The 13,605-nt window shown below is 35.4% G+C and overlaps 2 protein-coding genes across 2 annotated transcripts; both read left to right on the top strand.

Moving 5' to 3' along the window:
- Positions 1–437: 437 nt before the first annotated feature.
- LOC116172550 (clavesin-1-like) lies at positions 438–5,699 on the top strand. The gene is made up of 6 exons (XM_031489782.1): positions 438–523; positions 4,452–4,594; positions 4,648–4,807; positions 4,858–5,233; positions 5,289–5,397; positions 5,444–5,699. The coding sequence occupies exons 2-6, from the start codon at positions 4,456–4,458 to the stop codon at positions 5,593–5,595; spliced, it is 936 nt and encodes a 311-aa protein (XP_031345642.1). The 5' UTR covers positions 438–523; positions 4,452–4,455; the 3' UTR covers positions 5,596–5,699.
- A 3,520-nt stretch (positions 5,700–9,219) lies between these two features.
- On the top strand, positions 9,220–10,975 carry LOC116172663 (alpha-tocopherol transfer protein-like). The gene is made up of 5 exons (XM_031489910.1): positions 9,220–9,410; positions 9,469–9,628; positions 9,679–10,048; positions 10,097–10,196; positions 10,244–10,975. The coding sequence occupies exons 1-5, from the start codon at positions 9,275–9,277 to the stop codon at positions 10,390–10,392; spliced, it is 915 nt and encodes a 304-aa protein (XP_031345770.1). The 5' UTR covers positions 9,220–9,274; the 3' UTR covers positions 10,393–10,975.
- Positions 10,976–13,605: the final 2,630 nt, after the last annotated feature.

Raw genomic sequence — 13,605 nt, 5'->3', positions numbered from 1 at the left:
CTTCAAAGTGGAATGGCACAACTCTTGGCGATTTCAAACCAAATGCACATCTCGCAATTCCTAAAGAAGTAAATGTAAGCTCTACAGTAGAACTACAAATAGATGTTACTGATTATAAAGACTGATGTGCGCTTGATTCTCCCAATTCGTTTTTTTTAAATTTTCTTCCATTCCATACCCACAAAAGCAGTAAAATGTGGATCTTCATGCTATTTAGTTGAATATATTTTACTTCACCTAGTTGCACCCGTCTGGGTCTCGTTATGAAATCATCTTTGGATCATCCACCACCACAGTCTTGTTCACATAATACAATTGTCAGTTATCGCTGATTAGTGTTGGGAATCGTGACGTCATATACGGTTAACGACGAGCAAATGCTTGGGGGGGCTAATTTACATAAATATCATATAAACTATTAATTTGCCAAACGTGAACCTTCCCATAAGATCGTTTCAATTGCATACAAATCCTTATATTATTTCTATAATTTTGGTTATACGTGTATCTTTGACGTGCTTGGGTAAGTGACCACTATTTAACAATTTTATAAACATTTTTTTCTGAAGTATGCGCTAGTATAACGAACAAGTTTACTATAGGCCCCCTAGCTCTGGAATTAAATAAATTTCATACATCTTTAGTCGGTTGATAATGATATGCCATTGTTTTATTTGACAAAGGTGCCGAATCCTTAATTTATGCTATATCAAAGCGAAAATACGTAATTTCGGTATCAGTCCTAAACCCGATTATCCGCTCAGTGAGGTACGTATGTTAGGATTCAGTGGAAGAGCATAAGACCATTGATGGTAAGTTATTATTGCAATTAATTATCTGTTGCATCAAATGAATTATTATGGATGTCATAGTGGTTTCGAATTGTACCGTGCTTCATTAGGCCAAAAAGGCACACCGCACGTTACATTCGACGATTATTCTATAAATTACACGTCATCCCCGCAGTTCACCGAAATGGTTGAAAAAAAGCACCCGCCTATATAGGCAGATAATTATAACGATAAAGGCTTAATTAATTTTCTACTACATGGAAAGTCAATTAAAAACTGTTATTTATGATCTTACAAAGCAATAACAAGCGCAAATAATGAAACAGTTCAGATTTCATAAATAAATTAGTACCAGCTGACATTAGTATAACTATTGTATGTTAATCATAAGAATCATATTCTATTGAATAATGTTAAATATTGTGGGTATTTAGCACTGAAACCAATAATTAAAAATAAAAAATAACACTCTTACCCTCAAGGTTGATAACTATGTCAGTTTTTTCACCTATCCCATCATTGACTTGTAGTTACAGAGCAAAGAAGATATTAATACATAAAAATGTGAGATTTTTTAATATGTTATTCGACTCTCTCAAAGCGGTCTTGCCTCACCGCTCATGTACACAATTAACTCTGTTGTAATTTTTTTGTAGTCTTTATAAACGATGGGTTTTTACGAGTTTGTTAGATAATTGTTTTATCCGATATGTAACCGATTAGACTCAGTTGACGCCTGCATTTTGCCGACTGCAGCCGCTTTGATCTAGCGCCATTACAGATTTCGTTGTAAAACAAAATTTCAAATTTCCACAATTTAATAAATGCCTGTATCGCCAATTTTCCAATATCTTAGAAATTCCAAAACCTCAAATTCGTAAATTGTCAACGCTTTCCAAATTCCGAAATCCCATAAAATACTGAAATCTCAAATTTTCAAAATTTAAAGAATCTGAAACTTCCAAAATCTTAAAATCACAACACAAATCTCAAAATCTCAAATGCCCAAGATTTTAAATTTTTAGAATATAATTAATCTCAATTTAAACATTTAAACATTTTCAGAAATTTCAAAATCTCATACTCCCCAAATTCTAAAAATCCTAAAATTCAAAAAATCCAAAGACCCCAAATTCCAAACTCTTAAAGTTAAAAATCCCAAAATTTCAGTTTCCTATAAAACGTCCATACAGTTCGACATTGGTTTAAGAATCTTCCAAGACTGCCAGTCGCAATGGAGAACTAGCTGAAAAATAGCAAACATGAATTCTTAAAATATAATGGTTATGTGCAGATGTTTTTGAATGATTTGGTCCATTGAGTGACGAAACAAGCCTATCTCTGTGTGAATTGGGTAGGGAGGCAAGTACCTAAATCGATAAATATTTTACTATATTTAATCCATACTGTTAATTTATTATACTTTTAGAAATTGTAATTTTCTTTAAATTTTTACTATCACGTTTCACTACCCTTTCATTTCTTAAAATCTCAAATTCCAATGCAAAAACATCTAACTCCAAAATTTCAAAGCTAAAAATAAAAAGGTCTCAAATTCCGTACCTAATACCCAAATCTCAAAGTTAAAAAATCCCAAAATTCAACTTTCAGAAACTCAAAAATTTAAAAATATTGACATCACAAAATCTCAAGAATTGAAAAATCTGATTTTAAAATTGAAAAATCCTTTAATTCGACACTCCAAAGTGCCCATAGTATCCAAAATGCCAAAATTTTGAATATAAAAAAATGTGGAATTTAAAAATTTTTAAAAGTCAAATTTGAATAATCTCAAAATTTCAATATCTCATATTGTCAAACCTTAAACTTCAGAAACCTAATAATAACTTAAAAAACCGCAAACCTTTAAATTTTCATGATCTTAATTCAAAAATTGTAAACTTCAAAAATCTAAAATTTCAAAATTTTAAAATTATTAAGATCTCAAATCTATAAAACCACAAAATCTCAAAAATTCTAAATTACAGAGTTCAAAAATTTCCCAAAATCTCATCTTTTTTAAATCGTAAGATGGAAATATCTCCAATACGAAAATTTAAGAGCTCACAAAACTTTAAAATTACAAGTCCAAGACAAATGAAAACCTTAATCACTCAAAATCTTCATTACCTAAGAATCGGGGGGTCTCAAAGTTCCAAAATTTAGAAAACACCAAAATTTCAAATTTTCAAAATAGCAAATCTCAAATTCTGACAGTGACAAATCCTAAAAATCGGGTCCCGAATCATCCAATATTTCAGGTTTCCAAAGCCTCTAAATTACAAACGGGAAAATTCCTCACATCTGAAATTTTTAAAATGAAAATACCTTAATATCACAAAATCTCAAATGGCGATAGTCTCCAAAACCGAAGATCCAAAATAACGAACTCATGCTAAGGTCAAAACTGATTCAGTGGCAGAAAATGGGTCTCGCAGGATAGGTATTTTCTTGGAGAGCTGAAATATCTATTTTTTGTCTCTCAAAAAATGATTTCTCTAAAAAATGGTTACCTATTCGCAAATTTCAATGGGAAAACTTCGGAAGCTGAGCCTCAACTTATATTTAACATTGATTAACCACCTATAGTTTAAGTTTGAATGAGGTTAGGAGATGTCGATGGAGTGTTTCTGATTATGATGTAAATATGGAAGGGGTTAATTCTTTGACTAATTGTTCATATAAACTTAGGTCCTCAAACGCTTCGTTACCGATGTATAGGGTGTTATAAAGTCATCATACCCTTTACAAATTAAACCTTTAAATTAGAAACATATGCAAACAGCTTCAAATGCGAACTGCCAAGACTAATAAAAACAAGAGGTTATCGTTATCCAAATAAAGCCAGGGTCTACTGGACGATTTTAAAAATTTTACTTTCATATAGTTAACTACCAAAAATTGATTTATATTTTTTTCTCGATAATGGCCGCAAATACGAAAAAAACTATAAGAGATCAAAAAGTTTCCAAACAAACTAGAAAATCAAATTTTTATTTTAGAATCTACCAGTGGCGCACCGAAAAAGCGTTCAGGGGTAGGAAATGGAACAAACATTGTAGATTCTCATTATCATTGGCGTGGCAAATGATGTAAGCCTTTCAGCGTAACTTATATTTCAAATTTGAGCAAAATATCTCAGCAAATGTAGGACATAAAAAGAAAAATTGAAACTTTGACACCTTGTTGATCGGTAACGAAGCGTTTGCGGACCTATGTTTATATAAACTTTTACTCATAAAATACATATTTACATCATGTTTAGGAACACCCTGTATAACGTAGTGTCGGAAGAGGATATTCTCAAAGGAAAACTAGAAGGTCTGACCGAGACGTACCTGCCGGTGTAGTCAAAATTTGGATACCTCTTAAACGGAGTGCTGCAAGAGCGTACCCCACATGGACAATGAAGGGTCTGGACGAGACGTCTCTGTCGGTGGTGTCTGTTAATGTCTTACTGTTACTATTATTGTTTGTGGAAAGAATCAATCTTAACCCCATGCAAATCGTGTGACAATTTCGCATAACCTATTTGATCGTGGCAGTGGGTCTACTCTAACGCTCCCGATTTATTTGACACTGTGTGAACAATTTCTTTTAAAAGGTATTTCGCGAGAATAAACACTGATTTTTAATTTGTTGGTATGTTCTCGTTTTCAGAAAAATGCCCATAAGACCACTTTCAACGGAATTGCAGGAAAAAGCAGTTAAAGAGCTTAATGAAGAACCAGGCAAGCAACATGATGCACTAGAGAATATTAGAGAATGGCTGAAAAAACAACCACATTTAAACGTCAGAGAAGGTACTCCCAAGCCTCTAGTACTGAGTACCTAATAGACACATTTATGTTTTTAGACGATCAAACAATGGTTGCGTTCTTTCGTGGATGCAAATGGAACCTTCAGCGGGTAAAAGAGAAACTCGATTACTTCTATTCTATAAAATCATTTGTACCAGAGTTCTTTGACGATAGAAATCCATTTTCGCCTGCAGTACAGGACGCACTGAAGGCCGGGTAAGGGCAAGTAAATATAAAATCTTCCAAAGATGAAATAAAATTTTTAGGGCGGTGGTGCCTGTACCTAAGGTGGACAGTTATTTAGGTCCTAGAATTGTATTGTTCATTATGAAGAATGGTAGAATGAACGGCATTTCATTCGCTGACATGCTAAAGGTATTTTTTATGACGGTGGACATATTAATGCAGGAAGACGACAATTTCGTTATATCGGGAATTTGTTTATTGGTAGATCATAGTGACCTACCACTGGATTACTTTTTGCAGTACACGCCGTCAATTCTCAGGAAATACGTTATGTGTGTTCAGGATGCCTACCCATTGAGAATTGACAGAATCTTTGGCTTTAGTTCACCAACGGTGTTCGCAACTCTGTACAACGCTTTGGCTAAACCATTTATTTCCTCTAAACTGCAACCAAGGGTATATGTGCTGTAGGTTTAAGTTAGAACGCCATAACCTTTGTTCAAAAAATTAGGTCAGTGTTCTCAGCGGCGACGCATCAGAAACACTGCCAAGTATTTTGTCCAAAGAGCTGTTACCAATAGAATACGGTGGAACTAACGGAACGGTTCGCGATGCAGCAGGTGGGGTGATTGTGCTTACTTGGTTATCACGAATATACACTTTTAGATGAATGGAAGACCAAGGTTGAAAGTTACAAGGAATGGTTTCTTGCCGATCCGAACTACATTACCAATGAGCAACTTCGTCCACAGAAGCTAACGCACTTTGAGGAGATATTTTGCCCCGATGGAACTTTCAAAAAATTAGATATTGATTAATTCACACTCTGCAAGCTGCAACTTTTTATTTTGGAAATGTAAACAAATTAATTTGTAGAATAGCATATCTAACTTTAAATTAGAAAATTTAGGACAGGGCAACGTATGGCATGCTTTAACTATATCCATGAATATGAATCACTTTTTATTATACCACCATTATAGGTACCTATTATTAAATAAGTATCGCGTTTTGTTGCAGTTATTTTGTTGTCAAAAGTGACCTCACATTTAGGGAGGTTATGACAAAGGAGAGAAACGTTTATCCGTTTACAGTAGTGTCACATTAGCTGCTGCATATTTCGGCGCACATTCTTAAAACAGAACAGTATAGGTCTGCTACCGAGACGTGGCTATAGGCAGCGCGATAACAGACCAAAAATCGCTACACGATTGATATTATTAGACAAACGCAATCGTCAGATTAATAGTCTTAAGTAATATCTATGAATTCCACTTATAGCCCAGTCTCCGTATGTTAACAAGTACGGTAAATCTCCTTAGGGGCACACCACTGTTAACATTGGGAATATCGAAATAGATAGGCTTCGTACAACAACTCGCCGACATTCCCTTATGTCGATTATGTTTTAAAAGAGCCTTAATATTCGTGGCATAATTACACGGGCAACAAATTAAAGAACCGGAATTTTTCACTGTGTCGTGCTTTAATAAATTTACCTTTTTATTCGAAATATTATTCAATGTGAATATGCCGTTTATGCCGTTTTGAGTTATGCTTATCATGAGTACCTCAACTACACGGTTCACAAATCAAATGTTGGAGAAGGTTGTGTCGGTTAATTGGTGACGTTTAAGCGAACGCTTAATTGTAAGGTAATTACACTGATAGCGTTATTCAAAGCGGGGTGCCAGTGTGTTAAAGAATATCTCCTATTTTTTGGTGTGCAATTGGCCAATTGCACTGTTCACAATTAAAGATAGTGGAATTGTTACGCGTGAGACGACGTTTCTTAAAGTATATACTCTTGTTGGTTGCATAATTACATTGATGACATTTAAAATAAATTCTTGAAAGTAACGCAATAACGCGTTTTAAGCTGTCCTTGCTCTTTAAAGTGTGATAACATTGATTGCGAATGAAATATTTGCAAGTGTATTTACTTTTACAGCTGTAAAAACTACAATATTGATTACTCTTGGTGAGTTTTATTAATATTAATTACCATGTGCTGCCACTAGAGGTCTCACTGTTAACTGAATCGCGAATTGCCTAAGGCGTTTCACCATTCAATTTTCCAAATTGCCGCTACCGTCTAAAGAAGAAATTCGATCGATAACTGGAGAAAATTTCAACGCATCGATAGAAGTCAGTTCCTTTGAATTTGTGTATTGTATAAAAATAGGAATCGTTCGTTTTTGGGGATTTTGCATAAGGAATTCGCATTTGAAGTCATTTTTATAGTATTGAAGAGTTTGGTTTACAAATTTGTGTATTGTTTGTAAATGATAAGCGTATCTAGATATTGATAATTTCTTCTTTTTTTTTCATTACCTAACTGTAAAATTAGAATTTCACTTTCAGCAATGCCAGTCTTTTGTGTGGGTTTTGAGTTTAGCATCCTGAAGGTGTCTAAATTTGTTTTGAATAGGAATTTGTACCAGGTGGTTCAATAATTACGAATTCCTGATATTTAATTAGGTTGCAAACGTGATCATGATATAGGTATTAAAAATTTAATACACTTGTGTAAATGTAATGTAACACTCAAAAATCAGGCCAAAAATAAATAAAATAAATAAAACTTTAGAGTACGCCATGCTTCAATAAACAAATATCAGCATTTTTTTATGTATATGTTACGGTAAAAGTACTTAATTGTATACAATCACCAAAGTCACTGGTAAATGTACGAAATTATTCTCAATTATGTACTTTTACCGGTAATTGTATACAATAACCAAGGACCAGCGGTAAAAGTAAGAAAATGATATCAGAAGAAGAAATAAAAACAATAAATTCAAATAGTTTTTTAAGAAGTGTAATTTTTATTATTATTGTTTTTTTTAACCTAAAAACAAGAGGTTTTTTGCCTGAATCAATAACAAGAGGCAAATTTTGTATGGCAGAACAGATACAAACACTTCCGAAGAATCAACATTGCAGACTAATAATAGGATCACACATGCACGTGGTAAACAAACTCACTGCGCTTGCGTGTCGATTCTTGAAATTTGAATTTTTTACTTTCACCAAGCTCCTCTGGCGATTGTATACAATTACCGGTAAAGGTAGGAAATAGGGTTTTTTTAAAGATTATTTTCTACTTTTACCAAAGACTCCGGTAAATGTATACAATTACAGGTAATTGTATACAATTACCACATTATGTACCCTTACCGTAACATATATATTATTTAATGTAAATAATAAACAAATGGTGACATAAAATTCAAAGATTGATGGTTACTACGAGACAGAACCAAATAATTATTTACTACCTGTAATTACACTTTTCAATCATAACAAACAAAACAAAGATTGAGAAAACCCGGTACGCGTGCACACTTCTGAAGCCATCGAAGTCTAGTGACCGACGCTAACTTCCTGCGAAGCTTCGTCGCGAAAATCCTTGTTCTTCGGCATCCGTGCAGAATGGGCGAGGTTGAGGACTTATCACGATCGTAGTATACAGGGCGTTTGGTATTTTCTCCACATCGTTATTCTTTTAGATGTAAGGTGTGTGGCCTAAGCTTAGGGGTATGTCACCATATGTTGAAAAATCGCATAATAAATTATGTTATACTTGTGTTTACTTTAACACAAATTTTACTATCATTTCTTGGTTCACGGCATGGCTTATGAAGAAGTGCAAATTATGCGGGCAATTTTTAATAAAAATACGTAAATAATCTTAGAAATAAATTTACAATGATTGTGAAGAATAAGAATTCTGATTTAAAAGATCTTTAGGTACCTACTAACAGGGTCGGATTATGGTTTCTGTAGGCCAGGGCAGAGGGACCCGATTCCTATACAAAATAGGTTATAATTTCAACAAACGCCAAATTTAGCTTGATATTAATTTAATCTGTATATATCATGAATAGGACATCCTTAGACTGGAGCCCTTAAGGAGCGGAGCCTGGGGTTATAGCTCCCCCCCCCCCCTCCTTAATCATAGGCTGCCTACTAAGCGCAAAATATACAAAGTGACGTTCTTGGGGCAATACTCTATCCGCATATTAAAGACAGACAAACATAGTCAAACAAATACCTACCAACAGAGATGATTATAGCTGCACCTACGTCACAAGGTTTTTCCCTTGAATTTTAAGATCACATTTACGTGTCCTGGTAAATTTCCGTTTTACTTAATAAAAACACACAATATAAATAAATAAAAAACATAATATAAGTATAAACATTAGTTCAGCTAACGAACATTCATCATATTTATACTTAAACACTCATTTATTGTTATTTATTATAGGAAAATGTGGTAATATATTTTGATATATTAATAAACCACTAGTAATTTAGACGTACAATAAAACTCGGTAGTATTATACATTTATAGCTAATTAGACTACATAAATTATAAATTGTTTTTATTTTAATAACAGTCCAGACGTCTATATAAAAAAGAACTAGAACAGAGAACACTTTCTCTTAATCCTTTAGTTTGTTACTGCTTGTTCCGTTTAGATTTATAAAATGGTGCGAGTACTTTGTGCTGAACTACAAAATGTTGCCATACAGCAATTGAACGAGAACCCTACTAATATAAGTGATTGTTTGGATCGACTACGAGATTGGGCTTTTAAACAGCCCCATTTAAAAGTGAAACTGGGTAGAGTAAAAAAAAGTACTGATTGTGGTTCGTGGCAGATTAATTACGACATTTACAGATGACCAGTGGTTGCTGACTCTATTACGTTGCTGTAAATTTAGTTTGGAGCGCACCAAAATGCGGATTGATCTACTGTGCACTATGAAAACAATGGCGCCAGAATTGTTCAAGAACCGCGATCCCTTCCTACCAGAATTGCAGGATTTGTTAAGCATGGGGTATCTACAACATTTTGCTCCACGAGTCTCCTACTTCATAGTAATTTTAGCTGCATCTTGCCGCTACGCAAGGAAGACGATCCGGCCGCGCCGCGTACAATTTTGATTCGAATGCTGAAAAGAGCAACAGAGCACAGAGTGAACGATGGATTTAAGTTGATTCTTATGACGTTCGAAATTCTGATGAACGAAGATGACAACTTTATCATATCCGGCAGCAAAGTTCTCGAGGACCATAAAGAGTTGTCGCTCAAGCATATTCAAATGGTCACTCCCACCGTCATAAAGGATGCGCTCACCTTTCTGAAGTCTGCGTATCCGGTGAAAGCGAACTCGTTTCACATTATAAACGCACCCGACCTTTTTGCAAAGGCTTTCGATCTAGTGAAACCGTTCATATCGGAAAAAACTGTTAAAAAGGTAAATAAAACAATCCCAGATTACACTGCCAAACATGTGCATTGATAGGTGTATGTGCATACAGACGAAAGTTTTGATGAGGTGATACCTTCCTCAATCCTTCCTATGGACTATGGAGGAACTGGCGGAAAAATAACTGACCTAATCGGTATGTCGTTTCAAAACTAAAACTATAATTGTTCTTTTCTTTGGCAGTCGAATGGAAACTTAAAGTGGAAAGTTATCCAGATTGGTTTATGCAAGACTACGAATTTCGATCGGATGAAAGTAAGCGTGCAAAAAAACCAATCCCAGATGGATTGTTTGGATTGGACGGTTCGTTTAGAAATCTTGACATCGACTGAAATGACGACTGAAAAATAACTTTGGATTATTTAGTACCTCATTTATTTAGTTTCTTATTGTTGGTCGAAGGTGTGTGAAGTTAGTACTTACGGATTGTTATGTGCTCATCGTTAATGTTTGATTGTGTAACCATTTTTGAGACACCAGGTACTTGTTTTCCGTGCCAACTTCAATTTTCAGGTCAATACTTTTGGTGCTTTAATCTCATGGAAGAGAAATGCCGGTTATGTTTCTCTATTGCATTCACATCATCAGCATTAGTGACAACAGATGTTCACGCTGGGATACAGAAACGTTCTTGGGTGGAGCTTATTCCCATAAACCAAAAGAAATCAATGCATTACTTCAGCGATAGACCATATTTCAAGTCATAAAAATCAAGACGCGAGCATTTTCACAAAAAAGTAACATACTGTCACATCTTCCTCATCTGTACGAAAAAACTGCTGATGAATAGGTTAGGTTTGTATTGAACAATGTCTTTACACACTCACTAAAACTAAAGTTGGACAATATCGCCTTTGCTGTAACAGAACACATTTTAATAAATGAGGTTGAGGCGGAATGATCCTGTAAGGCAAATGGTTAAATCACATTCATTCACAAAAATCATATTTCACATTGGTCGAAAAAATTTTATAATCGTATGTGAAATTGACGGGATGCTTCAATATAAAATGGTCTGGTTCCGCACCAGAACTTGGATGTAGTTGGACGCACACGGACCGACCAAAATTTAGACGTGGCTTCTCGTTCATTCGATCTGGGAAAGGTCGTCGTGTTTCATTCCTCCGACATCCTTGAATACAGGGACGCCGGAGGCGGGCTGATCAGGCTTGCCAGAGCCTTTTCAGCCAGAGGACTGGAATGTAAGGATAGGTAAAGTTAGGGATGGGAACGGAAGGAACGGTGCTAGGGAAGGAAATTGACTTTTCAAGTGGGCTTTGCACGGACCGGTCACGGACTACACGAACAGACTCATACTTCAGTTGCCTAATTTCGAATATGCATACGTAAAGCATCATTTATGATACTATTCTATTTACATGTGAAATAAAATCGTATTTCTAATCGCAATATAACTTTATATCGCGAATTCTCTTTTAGCTTCCTCACGGTTACATAATGTACCAACTGGGATAGTTGTAATTGAACCAGATATTTCCTTGCAATTCAAAAACACACATATTCGCTTTCGCTCACGATTACATTCATACCTAAATATAGATTACGTATTCTTAACAATTAAAAAATTCCTGTACAAATTTCCGTGCATACGGAAGTCTGGGTTACACTTCTACCAGTTTTCCATTCTTTATTCCATTTTTGCGTCTTCCTCTACCTTCCATGCGCCGTCTTTCCCACTTTCGCTTCTGTCCTTTCTCGCTCTTCATTCTAGATCAGTTATGTTTGTTCTGTGGATCATAACTGTCCCCGTGGGGATATTTTAATTATTGTTGCAGCATCCGAAAGCTCTCGTCATTTGGAAGACGAGAGAAAATTAATATTTTGTGATTTCGGTCCCGTTTATTAATTATTAGCCGATTTTAGTTTCGCGGTGCTAATTTAAAATTAGGATTAAATTTGCAAGGTCGCTGTACAACGTAGATAACGCACACCTTTTTCGCTTGAGCTGAATATTGCAAGTAACAATGGATATTATTGGAATTCCGAGTGTAGAAAATTAAGTACGCATAATTACCGGTAACTAATTAGGCAAACGGCGGCGTCTGATTAGGTTGTGTAGTGTCATTGGAAGCGCGCTAAATTAACAAGCTGTATAAGTCATGTTCCAGATTTTTAGGATGTCAGGGAGCCGGACAACTAATTAAAAAGGTTTAAATGTTGAGCGTTATTATACGAGTTTAAGAGTTCTCTGTGCTGTCTAGATAGCCCAGCGTTACCTTCCAGAAATTGTCAAATTTTCGTAAAATGTGGGGGACCCCACAATACTATGACTTGTGCTAAAACCAGGGACACAAAGCCACATGCGCACTATGCGAGGGAGATCACCCGGCCAACTACAAGGGGTGCTTAGTATATCAAGAACTTCAAAAAAAAATACCAACCAAATAATCAATTAACAACTCGAAGACCCTTTCCAATTCAACTAACAGAACGAAATTTTCCAAACCTGAACCGACAAGAACCTACTCAACAACTCCCTAATCAACCCCATCCATCTAATCTAAGTTACGCCCATATTGCCTCAAACCATCCCTACCCAATCCAAGACTTGACACTTCAAAAATTCCTTGATGAATTCAAGAACTTATTTAACCAGCTTCTTCAACAAAATAGTATAATCCTGAACATGTTAAGCACCGTCATAACCAAATTAACTCACTAATGGCTAACTTTCTTCGAATAGCATTATGGAATGCCAATGGTTTGCAATATAAACACCTTGAAACTGGCAATTTTCTCAAACTTAACCATATAGACATTCTTCTTATCTCAGAAAGCCATTTCACATCGTACATAAAAATACCCTACTATTCTGTGTACCACACCGAACACCCTGATGGCACTACGCATGGCGGTTCAGCTATAATTATTCGAAATTCTATTATTCACTCGGAACTACCAGATTACAAAACAAAATTCTTACAAGCCACGACAATCCAAGTTGAAAAGCTCACAACTCCATTACTAATTTCAGCCATTTACTGTCCTCCGAGACACAAATTGACTCACCAAATGTTGCAGCCATTTTTTGACACGCTAGGCCAAAAATTTATAGCAGGTGGAGACTTTAACGCCAAGCATACCCATTGGGGATCCCGCTTAACTACAACAAAAGGCAGAGAATTTCTTAAACTTATTACCGATAACAATTATAAATTTCTATCTACTGGGAGCCCTACCTATTGGCCATCGGATCCAGGAAAAGTTCCAGATCTTTTAGACTTTTTCATCACCAAAGGGCTTTCCGCTAATTACATGGATGCTACTTCAAATTACGATCTTACGTCTGATCATTCTCCGATTATAGCCACAATTAGCACAAGTATCATCTATAAAACACCCAGCCCATCGATCAGTAACAGGAAGACGGATTGGGATACCTTCAAAGTGCACATCGAGAAACACCTCGACTGTAATTTAAGCCTGAAAACCACACAAGACCTAGAATATGCTACAAACCACTTCATAACTACGATACAGAATGCGGGCTGGACCGCTACACCCCAGCCAAAAAACATTAAAAT

This window comes from Photinus pyralis, unplaced genomic scaffold (assembly GCF_008802855.1).
Source record: "Photinus pyralis isolate 1611_PpyrPB1 unplaced genomic scaffold, Ppyr1.3 Ppyr1.4_LG5, whole genome shotgun sequence".
NCBI lineage: Eukaryota > Metazoa > Arthropoda > Insecta > Coleoptera > Lampyridae > Photinus > Photinus pyralis.
The sequence above is the reverse complement of the archived record's forward strand: the minus strand, read 5'-3'. Positions and strand labels throughout refer to the sequence as shown.